The 15,345-nt window shown below is 37.2% G+C and overlaps 1 protein-coding gene across 2 annotated transcripts in view; it reads right to left on the bottom strand.

Annotated features, from left to right (window-relative positions):
- Nucleotides 1-15,345, bottom strand: part of Helz (Helicase with zinc finger) — a 73,112-nt gene that overhangs the window by 12,658 nt on the left and 45,109 nt on the right. For both annotated transcript variants that reach the window (XM_071591277.1, XM_071591278.1), the window contains exons 15-25: nt 14,560-14,686; nt 14,301-14,433; nt 12,620-12,738; nt 12,375-12,521; nt 11,226-11,372; nt 9,791-9,974; nt 8,975-9,212; nt 8,565-8,826; nt 7,227-8,437; nt 4,148-4,683; nt 838-1,001 (exon numbers count right to left, since the gene is read on the bottom strand). In XM_071591277.1, the coding sequence (XP_071447378.1) occupies nt 838-1,001; nt 4,148-4,683; nt 7,227-8,437; nt 8,565-8,826; nt 8,975-9,212; nt 9,791-9,974; nt 11,226-11,372; nt 12,375-12,521; nt 12,620-12,738; nt 14,301-14,433; nt 14,560-14,686 (3,268 nt within the window). The remainder of the gene's footprint in view (nt 1-837; nt 1,002-4,147; nt 4,684-7,226; nt 8,438-8,564; nt 8,827-8,974; nt 9,213-9,790; nt 9,975-11,225; nt 11,373-12,374; nt 12,522-12,619; nt 12,739-14,300; nt 14,434-14,559; nt 14,687-15,345) is intronic.

The following is a 15,345-nucleotide window of genomic DNA, read 5'->3' as shown; positions in this document are numbered from 1 at the left end:
CAGTCTTCCTATTTAATTTACACTACTCCACTCTTCCATGATTCTGCTTCCCAGAGAAGTTAATTCATTAATTGTCTCTAATGTTTGTTCATTCAATATTACTTAACTTAAGCATTTACTTTGCCCATCATAAGTCGTTTTATTTTCATTTATCATATTAACCCTTGTGCCAGGAGCACCATGGAAACATAAAGAACCTTAGAAAATATATTTTTTAAATAAAACAATTCACTCTTTTGGGATTAAAAAAATGAGCAAAAAATGTCTCATCAGCAGAATTTCACCTATTACCAAAGAAATATTTGGATCCAATAATTGCTATGAGAAATGATATTGGAAGAAAGAGAAATATTGCTGAAGTATTCAATGAAAATGGAACTAAACATTAGGTTTACAGAGTATTCTATCATTTAAAAACAAATAAATTCCAAAGAAACTGCGGGAGATGCCGCAACAGTAACTTTTAACGGAGTCATCCGCTAATGTGCATTTCAATGCAACAATTTCAGAGTGTAAAAATCATTCGCCTAGACTGGGATTCGAACCCAGATCCCTCAATATCTGGTCGAGTGCTTTAGCCACTTAAGCTACTGAGGCGTCCTCTTAAACTCTGAAATTTTGGGGCTTTTAAAGGGGTAGCTTAAGTGGCTACTAAAGCACTCGACCGAATATCGAGGGATCTGGGTTCGAATCCCAGTCAAGGTGAATGATTTTTACTCTCTGAAATTGTTGCATTGACATAAAAATAAATAAGTTCTACCACCACATGGAAAATTCCCAAATTAACCAAGTATGCCACCAATCTGATAATAATAAAAATACACAACATTGATTTACCTGAGAGGGATGAAGAAATTGTTGGGCGTGCATGTGAGCTGGTAGATTTCCTCCCTGTTCATGCAAATTGCGTACCCCAGCAGCCGCAGGAGATGGAGGACGCATCCGAAGATCATCAGGAGCTCCAGGGAAAGCATTTATTTGTCCTCCGCTACCAGTGACAGCTGGAATATATATATGCAAAATAACAAATAAATACCATATTGACCTTCACCATATTTTCTTAGATCATGCGGCTTTTTGATTCAACTTGAACTATATTAGCGTATTTGTGCCAGATGGTATTGTTAAGAGTGCTGAATAGAGGACTGAACAAAATCAAATTGAAGAGAATACAGGGTAGGAACAGTTAGGCTTCAGAAGAAGAATAAGGCACAAGAGATGCAATAAGAATAGTGTGTACCATTGGAGAGTGATGTCTGGAGAAGGGGGAGGGTTTGTGTGTTTTGCTGATTTGATGAAGGCTTTTGACTGTGTGCGATGGGAAAAACTTATGATAATCCTAAAAGAAAAAGGGGTGCACTGGAGAGCCAGAGAGCTGATTGGAAGCTTGTACTTCAACCAGAAGGTATGAATTAGAACTAGTGAAAAGAGGACAGGTTTGTACAATATTGGGTGAGGAGTGAGGCAGTAGTGCTGTCTCTCCCCCACTCTCTTTAATCATTACGTAGAGGACATGGTCAGGGTGTACTTGAGAGAAGATGCAAGAGTGTCAGTTGGAGGAAGAAGGATTGTGTGCATTAGTTTTGCTGAAGGCATAATCCTTTTATGCGAAGAAGAAAAACAGTTCAATAGAATGTTGTAGCATCTTAATGGCATGAAGGAGGAATATGGCTTGATGACCAACAGGAGCAAGCCCAAAGTAATAAATATTGGTGGAGATGAAATAAATATTGAAATTAAAGGAGAAAGGCTTGAACAAGTGGAGAGGTACAAATATCTGTGTATGGAGGTAGCAAAAAGCTAGAGGAGTGAAAAGGAAATTAAAATAAGGATAGTGATGGCCAAAGAAGCATTCAGCAGGAAATGTTATGTAGCAGAATGGATATTGGATTGAAAAAGAGACTAGTTTAGCATTATGTATGGAGTGCTATGTTATACGACTGTGAAACATGGACTGTATTAAAATGGGACCAGGAAAAGCTAGAGGCATTCGAGATGTGGGTAAGGAGAAGAATGCTGAGCATAAAATGGACAGTCAAGGCGAGGAATGAAGAAATACTGATAAGAGCGCGAGAAAGGAGGAGATTGCTGAAAACAATCAGAAAAAGGACAATAAATTGGTTTGAAAATGTGCTAAGAAGGGACTCACTCTTGAAGGTGGGGCTAGATGGAAGGGCCAGGCAAGAGAGGGCAGAGGAAGGTCAAAATGACCAATGACATGGTAGAGGGTGATGAGTATGAGGAAATAAAGATAGGACACAGGAAATGAAAACATGGTTGAGAGGAGGCCTTCATGGACCTGCCAACCACAGCAAATGACCTATTATGAGGATGATGATGATATTACGAATAAATGATCAAAAATTTAAATAGCTTCTCAATAAAATGATGAACCTTTAGAATGAAATTTTAAACCAAGAGTTTGAAGAGTTCCCATGATTTGCACACATATTGTTCATTTCAAAATATTTCTCTAAAGCATTGCAATTATTTAGTAATAAAATATTAAATTTCTACTAGTCATAGCACGCAAAAAATACTCTATTATCGCCAAAACATACAATTATTCTTGCTAAGTCATTCATTCATATTCCTGTGAAGTGATTAGTGAAGATAGAAAAAATTGAGATTCGAGCAGTGGTCAAACACTTTGTAAAGAAGGTTATGTAAGCAAAGTAAATTCAAGATAACTTTCAGAACACTGGGGGATTCTACTCCTTCATATTTATTTATTTATTTATCGACTTAATTGGGCAAGGTTGAGACTAATAGTCCCTTCTTCCACCTAACCTTAATATTAACCATATTCACCTGTTGCCTAGTGGACAAACAAGTTTATGTTTGGCCAGGACAGCTTAGATGATGATCTGTGTAGTGGTCGGCCAATGTGTGCCACTACCCCAGATATCAATGCTAAAGTGTATAAAATGATCATGGAGAATCACAGACTGAAAGTGTAAGAAATTGCTGCAGCTGTAGGGATGTCATCTGAACAAGCATATCACATTTTAACCGAGGCATAGGATATGAGAAAATTATCTGCTAGATGGGTGCCGTGACTCATCACACAGGATTACAAGTGCATCGGAATGGAAATTTCTGAACAATGTTTGGCCCATTTTAAGAGCAACCAACAAGATTTTCCTAGCCAATCTGTTACCACAGATGAAACTTGGGTTCCCTACTATGCCCAAGAGACAAAACAGCAGTCAAAGCAGTGGAAATATATTGATTCACCACCACAAAAGAAAACAAAGGCAATATGGTGGGCCAGAGAGGTGATAGCTGCAGTTTTCAGGGATGCAAAAGAGATTCTGCTGATCTTCCCACTGGTCAAACAATTACTGTACAATACTACGCTAACCTCCTGGACCAACTACAGCAAAACATACATGAAAAAAGGCCAGATTTAACAAAGAAGAAAGCCATCTTTCATCAAGACAATGTAAACCCACACAATAATGTCGTTACCATGGTAAAAATGTGAGTAGAAAGAGAGCAGTATAAAAACTAAGATATGAATTGTAACGACACCCGCCTCATGCTCCTGTTTTGGCTCCAACAGATTTCCATCTCTTCCCGAAGCTCAAAATTTTTCCTGGTCAACAGACATTCTCTTCAGACAAAGAGCTAACAGCCGAAGTAGATAGGTATTTTGCATGCTTAAAAGAACCTAATTTTTGAGATGGGATCCAGACTTTGGAACATTGCTGGACCAAGTGCATTAGTGTACAGGGAGAATTTATTGAAAAATAAACAAATTTCATTGAGGTAAGTCTATCATTTCCATTCCATTCTGAGAACTCTCCTAATTACCCGCCAATGCTAAAATTCCAAAATACTAAAGAAAAATGACCAGTTTTGCATATTTGTTGATGGAAAAACCAAATATATATATCACAATGCAAAATCACCGGGTAAACATACTACTGGGCATGCCTGTTAAAATGCTGCATTAAACTGAAAATGAATACAATGATAAATACGGGAATAGACCGGAAAATTAAAGCACAGCTGAACTTTATGCACATGCTTGAAACCCACTAATGTGAACCAGTGTACACTTATCACAGATGACTGAATGGTTGCTCTCAATTCACGAAAAGCAGAATGGATGAAACAAAAATGCTATCCCAAAAGATCTTACCAAGTCCAAGATCGGAAGCCAGGAAGAAGTCAATTGGGGATGTCCCGGAGTGTGAAGTGGCCACAGCAGCAGACCGCACTTGATGCTGCTGTTGCAGTAATTGTTGGTGCTGAATTTGGTGCTGTATTTGCTGTTGCTGAATCATACGCTGCTGCTGCTGTAGCAACTGCTGTTGCATCTGGTGTTGTATTTGTTGTTGTTGCTGCTGCTGCTGTAACTGCTGGTGGTGGTTCAACGGCTGCATTTGCTGCTGATGCCTCTGTTGTTGCTGCAGCGCGATGTGATTTGGCAGTGCACTCATGGGGCCTCCGAGGTTAGGGTGTCCAAGGTGTTGTTGTGGCTGCTGCTGTTGCTGCTGCTGTGGTGCCTGGGGTGGGGGTGGTGCTGGAGGTGGTGGAGCTTGGGGAGGAGGTGGGGGTGGTGGGGAGTAATGCTGTTCAGGTCGATTGGTGGCTGATCCAATTCCTGTTGTAATACCACCAGTTGCACCCACATTTCCTCCATTTATTCCCATCCTCATCATGAGTTCCATGAACCTGAAAGAAGTAGATCCAATTATTTTCACATTTAGGACAAGAACCCATCAGCACTAACAGTTTGAAAAATTAGGGGGTGTGGCTAGAGGCAAAGCGAAGTTCTCATCATTTACCTGCTCTTACACCCCATCCCTTTCACTGAGAATTTTTTTACCATTTAAAAATTGTATAATTACTACTTTAATGGTTATCATTATATAATCATTCTGGCCCCAATCCTATAACATAACTTCTTCCTATTCCTTTCAAATCCCTGGTGGATACTGGAGGTAAAACAAACTTGTGTCAAGGTTGGCTACCAGTTTCTTCAGTTTTTCGATTGTTGCTGCAGCCATTCTTACCTCAAGTTTTTTTTTGTAAATTTGCTTTCTGTTTAGCTGAGCAGAGAATCATACAAAAGTATGGGTGATTTAATTAAAAATGGCAAACAAACAGGGATGAAAAAATTATTATTATTTGAGGAAATAAAAATATCTAGGTATAAATGAATCCTATAGAGTCAAACAGATGGTTGAAACAATTCAAATTTGCTAAAGAAGGGAAAAAAGAAAAAAACAAAGTGGTATTGAAAACTATATGCGGTGAAATATCTGTAAGGTATAAAAAACTGGAGGCAGTAACCAAACCAAGGAAAGGATTAAAAACAAATTCTCCTAATTATCATTGAGAGAGAGGGTCTTCTTCTACCACAAGCCACACAATCCAAATGAAACAATGGAGAAAATCCTCAAATATCCCAACACACTACCAGCCATTTATGATCTGAAAATCTCACATACACATTGCTACTTGGCCCTTTGTAAAGATTAATGAGGAGCAAAGGAAGTCATAAGGAAATAGTAAAACAACTTTTTGAGCTCATATCACACTAGAAGCTCATGAAAAGAACTCAAAGCTGTCTAATCTCTCAAAAAGTATACCTAACAAATAATTCATTAATTTGAAAGGTAGTAAGGGTAATATGATACTGATTTTGGAGAGTGTAACCTATATCAAGAGATGCAATGTACACCGCTCAAAAAAGTGCTACCCCCTAAATATATTTTGGGTGTCCTTTGATGTAATCAACCGCTTCATAAATTGTCCAAAAACAGAAGCTGGCATACCTGGCCATCGCAATATCCTGCGATTAGTAAATGTTGCATCAATTGAAAGCGTATGTGAAACAAAAAAGTTTCTGGATTAATGTTTGCATTACTGTAGTCAATTAGAAGGGTTCATGATGAGCTCCCTCTCTCTCTGCTCAGGCTAAGTATTTAAATGGATACTGAAGAAAAAGTTTTTCTCCTTAAGACATCCTCTATACTGCTTTCAAAATGGCATAGGGGGTGACTCTCCATAAGTTCCTAAAAACTGTTTTGAATGCACACTTTGAATAGGCGAGAAGTAATCACTAGGGATAATTCAAGTTATATTGCCATGGGTACTTACAGTTGGGTTCTTATCATCTCCCTCCCTCCTCCGAAAAACCAAAAAAATGTTTGGCAGCACGGAACTTAATAATATGATCTGTTCTAGGTTGAGGTCTCAGAAAGAGTTCACCAAGGTTAAGACTCATTTCGATTGAGAACCATTGATCTCAGTGGCTCATGAGAACGATTACTAATATAAAAAACTTGAAATTTTCTCCACTTTTATTGGTATGTGTATGAATATGCTACAGTGTAGTGAAATGCATTTTGCCATGTAACAATTAAAATGTGGGAAATAAGAAGTTATTTTTAATCATGGGTATTCTCCATGGATATTCATAAGTTTCACAAATGTATACCTGATACTATCGCAGTGACTCAGAAGAAGGAACTTTACTCAGTTCTCTCCATTTAACCCCAATGCAATTTGACAGATGGTGTGTTTAATGCATGGGCTTGATCGGCAATACAATTGGACAACTTCTGAAGTGTTAAATTCTATTAACAAGTGCAAAGTCTACTAAGAAATTAGATTAAATTTCTTGAACTTGACTGTAGAAAACATTAATCTGGAATTCCATTTCTTAATCCACAGAAAAAAGTGCCGCTTCAAACTGTACTCACAATCCAAGGACATTATTTATAAAAACTAGTAGCCCTCCATTCCACAATTCATATGGTATCCAACATCGCAATGACAGACATCAACAGACAAAGGAAAGTCGTCGGAATTTGTTTAAAATTAAAACCAACAATGTATAATAAGAAGAGTAACTGACACCTTATGCAACAGGAAATAAACTCAATAGATCAGAAAGGAATATCTCAAACAGCAGCAACAAATGAACACCAGTGACAAAAATCTGATTTGTGGGGTGAATTTTTCTCAAAATTCAACAACAGCTCTCCAATATCAATATCATGGTGTATTGTTACACAGACACATGCATTAAATTACAATCTTGACTCTTCAAAAGACAATTAGGTTACACTGTAAAGAATTAGTGCTCAACTTAAATTAGTGCTTAACCAAAAATTTTACTATTAGGGAAAAGTGCATAATGTAGTAGAGGTAGTATGTTTAAGAAATGGGCGATCCCAGAATCACTAACACAAACCACATTTTCTCACCTTGTAGCAGCTTCATTGCCGACACTCTCTCGGAGTTGGTAGTAACATTCCATCTGTTTTGCTCTAGACTCGAGGAACTCATTATGAGATTGAGGAGGAAGTAACAGACGATAAGGGGCTGGCGGCTGTGGAAATGGTCCTCCGGATGGTGGTGACCTCTGCAGTGGTTGAGGGATTGGAGCTGGGGATGATGAAGGAGGAGAAAAGGCAGGAGGTCCGAATTCATTTGGTCTCTGAACTTGTCTCCTTTGAATCTGCATTGGGTCTGGCGCCACTTCTCCCCCTCCCATTCCACCCCAACCTCCACTTGCTTCACCAATCCTCTGAACACCACTTTCCCTCTCCACAGGCTGCCGGACCTGGGGTGCTGTTTGTGCTGGTCTCTCAGGAAAGTGAACATTATGGAGAAACTGTATCTGTGCACCACCCACTCTGTCCTCCCTCTGCCTCTGGGCGTCACCACCACTGCCACTAACACCACCACTATTGCCACTAACACCACCACCACCACTACGTGACACCCCTTCACCTTCTTCTGTAAATGCACTTGATTCCTCTCCAAAGTTGAGTAAGCCCCTAGAAATGGAACCCACATGACGACTTGGCTCTGGGACTGGCTCCACTGACGGTGGAGACCAACCAGAACCTCCTCCAGTGCCGTGTCCAGTGGGATGAGAAGACTGAAAGGGGGGTGCAGGGCCATTTGGGACTATAGGTGTTGTGCCCACACTCTGCTGCCCTTGCCTCCGGTATTGATATTGGTGTACCTGGGGATTTTGCTGTTGCCTCCGGTTAAACCTGGGTCCAGATACAGGGTTCTGCCCAGTACTGGACAAGAACCCTTCTGGCGATGGGGCAGTTGCACCAGGGCCTCCACCAACTAAAAATCCACCCACATTAGCATTGGGAAAGTTCCCAGGGATTGCACTTATTCCATTGGAATTGGCAATCGGAGGAGGGGGATTCCCAATACCAAAAACAGCACCAATATCGGGAGGCATTCCAGTAGGATTAGGTGCATTCAATCCTTGGCTTCCATGGCGCCCAGAAATGGGAGATGGATCACTACGACCAACTACTGGGGCACGTATATGAGGCTGAAAAGATGGCTGATGAGGATGGTGGCTAGTAATATGATGCTGTTGAATTCCTGAGGGAAATTGGTGATGCTGGTTTGGTTGATGATGGGGGAATATGTGAGCAGGAAAGTTCTGGAATGAGAGAGAGTTATTACAAGAATGGAATTACACTAATAAAATCTGTAGAAAAAAATAGAATCACTGAGTAAACTAGTCAGTAATTACGCTAAACGTTAAATAAGAGTATGCTTCAACTAACTTGTTGATGATGTGGCTGCTGCTGATGATGCTGATGACCTGGAGCAATGCGCTGTTGAATTACTTGGCGATGTATCTGCTGTTGAAGCTGCAGCTGTTGCTGAATTTGTTGATGTCTTGGTACAAACTCTGGGGCCAAAGGATTGAGAACGTAAGTACGACGTGTTTCCACTCCATCTAGCTGAGATCGTAGTGATGCCCAAGTGAGTCCAAAAAGGCTATTGTTTGCATGGCATATCTCTAGGAACCGCTCCCAGACTTTCCTGTATGAAGGAAAGAACACAAAGCTTTGAAGTTGATATGATGAATGAGAGTTGGGAGACATATTGCCTGGATTTGCTACAAAACAGTTATTTTATTGATTTGATGAGTCTTTTCCAAAAGTTTGAATGAAATAGATAAACAACATACCTGCATTTTCCAATGGAGCAAAGGGCTACAGGATCTCCGACAACAGCAACTAAACTCTGAGCTCTTGTTATGGCAGTGTTGAGTAGCTTTGAATTCGAAAGAAAACCAAAATCCACGCCCTCTCCAGGGACAGCACTACGTGGTCCTGAGGTGTTGTTCGAACTACTGTCAGCAGTACTAGACTGACAGGTTCTTCTTGTCCTCACAGTGCTCAGAAAGATAGCTCTGAATTGCTTCCCTGTGAACATGAATGAAATCCTAAGTCAAAGGTTCATCTGGCTAAAGAACATATATTTGACAATCAGTACATCTACAATCGAAGGTGTACAAGATTTGAGAGGGACTTTGCTCCATGGGGTACGTGAGGAGCCGGATAATCCATATTTTGCCTAATCCAGACAACTCCCAGATCTATAAGGCCTGGTTTTGCAAGGACTTACTGTGGATAATTATAATTATTATACAAGTAACAGACACAAGTTTCATTTAGGATATCACTCCCTTAAACTCAAGGACCACATAAGACAAATGGAGAAGTATTATTTAATTAAATTACGGTCTCTGACAGGATAATATTATACATTTAGAATCAAATTGTACACAGTTGTCAATCACAAGATTCTACCTAATCCATGAGTTTTTGGGGTTGATTTTATACATTTGTTTTCTAAATAACTACATGCTTATATTCACACCTATTCTGTGACTTATTTTTATCTTCATTAATGAAATTTATTGCAATACACAACCACTGATGACAATTATAGCTATAATGATACAGGGAGACAAATAGTGCACTTTCATCGCTCTGCTCACCCTGTACGTTAAGCACTCTTTCAACAGATATTCCTCCCAGACGCCTCTTTCTTAGCTCAGATCGAATTCTAAATACTTGGTCAGCATATGGAGTCATGATTCCAATGCTGTGCTCATCCAAACGGCCCCAACTCGTCGGCCACCTCCGACGAAGCTCACTGACTCTTTCCACAACCTCATACACCTGAAAGAATAAAACACATACAATCAAATCTAAGAAAACAAGCAAAATAAATCCATATTTTCATTCACACTCAAACCCATAAAGTACAATCAGTGAGTATTTAATACAGAGATTCTGTAGAGCATAGAATACTAGGACTTATAAATACACATGTTGCATGGCTTTTTTTAGATTTTGTATTTCTTATACAATGTGATGATGATAAGTTGAAAATACAACACAGGCCTTGCTTTAATAACAAAACCCATATTTATATTAAAATAAGTATATTACTTGGAGATGGGTTGAATAAATTTATTTTTATTTTGAACACTGAACTAATATAAAGTCTTACTTCACATATTCAATAATCCAGGGATATAATTTTCCCATAATTACCCATAAAATTGAGTTTTTTATAAGATATACATCAGTGTATTATGGGAAAGATCAACCCCAGCCGTACTCTTAATGGTAGGCAAAGAATTATGGTGATGAAATATTCGCTAAGGTGTACTAGATAGCATTGACCCTCATCAACGGCACTGACTATGAATGGCTTCTAAGAGTGCACAAAGCACAAGGATATTAATCCCAATTGATTATTTCAACATTCTCCTTTTAGAAATACAGAACAAATTGAATCAGATATTACTTTCAAACAAGGTAGTCTTGATATCTATTAATTGGCTACATGAAAGAACATTAGATTGAGTGGTGGAAAAAAATTGAAAGAAATCATTTTGATATACTCCAATATGGTACTACTTCTATGCTAAATTCGAGAAAATCAAAAATGATGCAACATCAATTTGACAAAAAAATTTAATGGCTTCATTTGGAATGACGAAGCAGAATATAATATAAGCTTAGCACACTCCTACATGTAACTATTGCCAATAATTACCACAAAACAAATAGCATAATTTTTTTCCAGGTATTTGAGGAAAAGTTCTAATTTTTTCCTAGGAGATCATGAACTTGCATTATTCCTTGTATTCAAGCATTCATATATTTATTGAATTAGATCACTACAGAAGTCCACCCTACCATTTATAACTTCCATTTAGCTGGGTGTCAATAGCAAAGAACAGGCATAACCATGTATCACAAAGTATCTGAGGGTAGGACTTTGAAAAAACTATGTAACAATAACAGGTTCACTCAATTTTTCAAACTAATTTTTACTGAAACTCAACAAAAAATTTTAAGTCCAAGCATTACACATATATAATTCAAATCTGCATTTCACTATAATACATATACACTAACCTCTGAATTATTATAAAAGGCAGTGCTGTTTGTGTCTTGCACATCTTCACCACTGGTAGTGAAAAATGTTAATGGGTAAAATCGGTCATGACGTGGTTGCTTCCCACTGCTTATCAGTTTCTGTTCATAAAAGAGCTCGGAAGTAAACTGGAAAAAATTTAAATTGCAATTAGTAAAACATAAGAAATTCAAAGCAAGAATCTCAACCACATGTATGCACAAGAAAATATCATAAAAATTAACCAGTTGGTTATCTTGTATATAATCTTGAATCTTAGTCTTGTTATGCTATACAACTTATCTTGTACAACAGCAAGATTTTTAATGCAACAATTACAGAGTGTAAAAATCATTTGCCTTGACTGGGATTCGAACCCAGATCCCTCAATATCCGGTCGAGTGCTTTAGCCACTTAAGCTTTTGAGACGTCCTCTTAAACTCTGAAATTTTGGGGCTTTTAAAGGAGCAAGATATTGTGACAAAATACCGAACATTCAATGTCATAGGCATTTGTAGTCGTGCATGACGCACCATAGTCCATGAGGTTAAAGCCAACTTTTAAACACTTATGCTGTTTATAACTTGACAAATTCCAAAGAAACTGCGGGAGATATTTAAGCATTGGGTCATTTACAGTTAACTTATGGTTTAACTACTTCACATATTAAAAAAGATAACCAGGTCTCAACATATAACCAATCTCAAAAAAGGACTTACTTTAAACAGTTTAGTACACTTTAATGAAGGTTTTTAAAAATAAATTGGGAAAGTTTTAATGCATATCTAGCTTTTAGCACAAAAATATTAAATTTGCTGGGAGTTAATGAATTTTCTCCTCCTTTAGCATTAAGTTTTATCATTGGTTTAAAAGGTAATCACTTTCAAATAAAAACTATCATATAAGGTTTTGACAGCAAGGTTAATTTCTTTGTTTGCTGGGCAAAATATACAAATGCGTTTTAACTTCAGCCTGAGATTAACAATGAATATAGTCCAAGTCTATTCGTATGAGGATGGTTACAAATATCACTGAAATGTAGGCAATTATGAAGGCTTGTATAAAAAGAGACATACTAAAACTACCATTCAGAACTAGAAGATTATAGTAGTTAAAAGCATTCTAAACATATGTTTTTTGTTTGCACTTACCTGAATAATAGCCTCATGTGCACGATAGTTTTCACAAAGGAGAATTTTGCATGGGAATGTGGGTGGATAATGATCATATAATCTCTCCAATAACGATACATGTAGGTTTCTCTCTTTTGCAAACGACGAAAACAACTCAGGGCTTAACTAAAGGGAAGAGAACATTCAGAATTAAGAGTGATAATCTATTAAATGTACCAAAATTACAACAGCAGCAGAATTAGAAATAGCAAAGTTAGCTATACCTGCATGTGATCACCAGCAAGTACGACTCTTGTGGCATCAGTTGCAAGCGCTAAAGGCATTATCGCTTCACACTCCATAGCTTGGGCTGCTTCATCAAGGAGGATGTGAGTAAAATGTCCTATGAACAAATAACACCCCATATTATTAATTAGTGAACTGCATGAATCTAACCTACTTTGGCATTAACACAAACTTCTGCTCCATCTGAAACATTTGGAGCATTGATAGAAAAAAAATTGTGGTTGATACAAAAAAGTAGGTTTCAATTCCAGTGGCAATAGTCAGCAAACTCAGATTTCCGGTTAAAGGTGAATCAACTAGCATGCTGCTTTTCTGTTATTAATTTTGAATTTAATGTATTAGTTCAAGTTCTAAGATCTCCTATTTCTTCTGACAAAATACATTCATCAAGAAGTCGAAACTTCTTGATGAATGTATTTCTTGATCTTGATGAAACTTCTTGACTTCTTTTATTTCTCAATATTTTCTCCCTGTTGAAGTAAACATTTTTCACAATGTTGGGACCATGATTTCATGCTTCCTAGAATGATTAGGTGGTAAGTAGAATTGGGGCCCCTTTTACCCACTGCAAAAACTGGCAGTTTTCGATTTCAAATCTCCAAAGTCTATATACTAGGTCTTTATTTTATCCAAACCAAGAGTAAGGCTGACCTTTGGAAAGGATAAGAGCCCAGGGTCAAGGGATATCAGTGTGCCTCCCCCAATTTCCTCCAAAAAATGGGATGCAAATCATGTCTGCTGAGGAACGTAGACTAATTAAGACTTTGCAATGGAACCAGGCTTTGTATCAAAACTTGTTCATGCAAATTACTGAAGAAACTATCCTATCATTAAATTCATTCCCAGGAACAAGCACAATTTACATGGCATGTCTGTGTTAAGGATGAAATCCTAGGAATACCAATGGCTTCTCCTTTTCCACATTGTAAGTATAGTTGCAATAGCCCGCAATTCCTGATTTGTCTTCCCTGTGTTTATCAGTTAAGTTCAAAACAACCCATTAGTTTGAAGAAAGCTTGCTTATTACAAGGACAAGTATAAGTCATTTGCTTAAGGATTAGCAAGAGTTCATATCTTTATACTTTCATTCCCAATGGATAAATCAGAAATACTTTTTAACAAAAGTAATAGCATGAATGAATTAAAATATTTACTGAAAAATCAAAGGAATATCTTTTTCATCCATTAACTTTTACCTTCTGAGTTTAATGACTTCACAAAAAGTAACACAGTGGAAACCACGGAACACAAAAGCTGATAGCATGAATATTGGTTAACTCATAATGACAGTTCATTCTTCTTCTAACAGTTGTCACTGTATATTTGTGTTTACAAAATGGTTGATATGAATAAACTGCCATAACAAATTTCTTTTACTTTATAGAAACTTTTATTTCAATTTATTTACTTTTAGAAACTTCCTTTTACTTGATATAACTTGAAAGTTCTTACAAAATTACTATCTTTAACTCCTCTAGAAATTATCAGCACAACGTTTTAATTTTCAATAATTTTATAATCTCCTGTAATTTTTAAAAATGATTAAAATTAGCTAAAATTAGATAAAATATTATGATCATAAATTTTTATTTGCATAATTTATAGAAATGAGGATGACTAAAAAAATAAGAAAAACATTTGCAGCTTTCATAAACTTACCTTTTGGCAGCCCAAGAGAGGCCAGGTACATGGAAATCGACAGAGTAACAACTATTACTCGATGCTTAACAACATCCTCTAACGTGGGAACACGAAATGTACGAACACCACCACTTGTTTCAATCAGGCAATACTAAAATTTAAGAGACAAAATGAAAGATTAAATTTCTAAAATACATTCAATACTACAATTGAACAATATTCAACCAACAACTGCTATTATGTCAAATTTACAAGATAATCAAAGCCTAAATCATACCTGTTGCACAACTTGGTGTACAGTGGCAACCCAGCGCTTATGGTAGTATATCCTTAAAGGTCTAGCCTCATCATGGCCAGCCTCCACATATGGATGTAGATAGTCCTTTATGTACAAATCTGCCGCACTGAAAAAGACAGAACAATTCCAATTATTTCTTAGGTTGTGGTATTTAAAAAAATTATATTAAACAACTAAAATATCATAATATGTCACATAATCCTGATACACTAATGATGATAAACTAATTCCTGTCAATAATCAAGTATAATTTCCTTTTTTTCCTGGTCGCTAAACACCTTGTAGATTAGCAGTAGACCATCCAATGATCAGCTTTATAAGTGGTTTAAATAAACATTTAATAAATATCAATTTAAAAATAAAAGAGATTTTGTATTAGGTGCCACTGAAAAATCAGTACTATGAAATAGTCCCTAATGGTGATGTATCCTATATTGACTAGTCTCATTATGACTAGACTTCACATACTTGACGTACAGTGGAACCTCGCTTCATGAGCATCTTGCATGGCAAGTAATTTGCATAATGAGCACGACTATCAGGCCTGAGAATGACTTGCTTAACAAGTGACTTTTCACATAACAAGTGATGGGGAGAAGGGAATTCCCAGAATGATTGCACACCTGAAGCTTAAGTTTGTGTTTAGCACTTGTTCCGCTAGCATCATGGCATCGCTAGTATTCATACATTTTTTCCAAACAAGTTCAGACATATTACTTGTGATTTCTTGTGTGCAAAGTTTGAAAATATCTTGTGCATAGTTTT

The sequence above is a fragment of the Hetaerina americana genome, unplaced genomic scaffold, assembly GCF_022747635.1.
Source record: "Hetaerina americana unplaced genomic scaffold, ioHetAmer1.1.p SCAF_1, whole genome shotgun sequence".
In the NCBI taxonomy this organism is placed as follows: domain Eukaryota; kingdom Metazoa; phylum Arthropoda; class Insecta; order Odonata; family Calopterygidae; genus Hetaerina; species Hetaerina americana.
The sequence above is the reverse complement of the archived record's forward strand: the minus strand, read 5'-3'. Positions and strand labels throughout refer to the sequence as shown.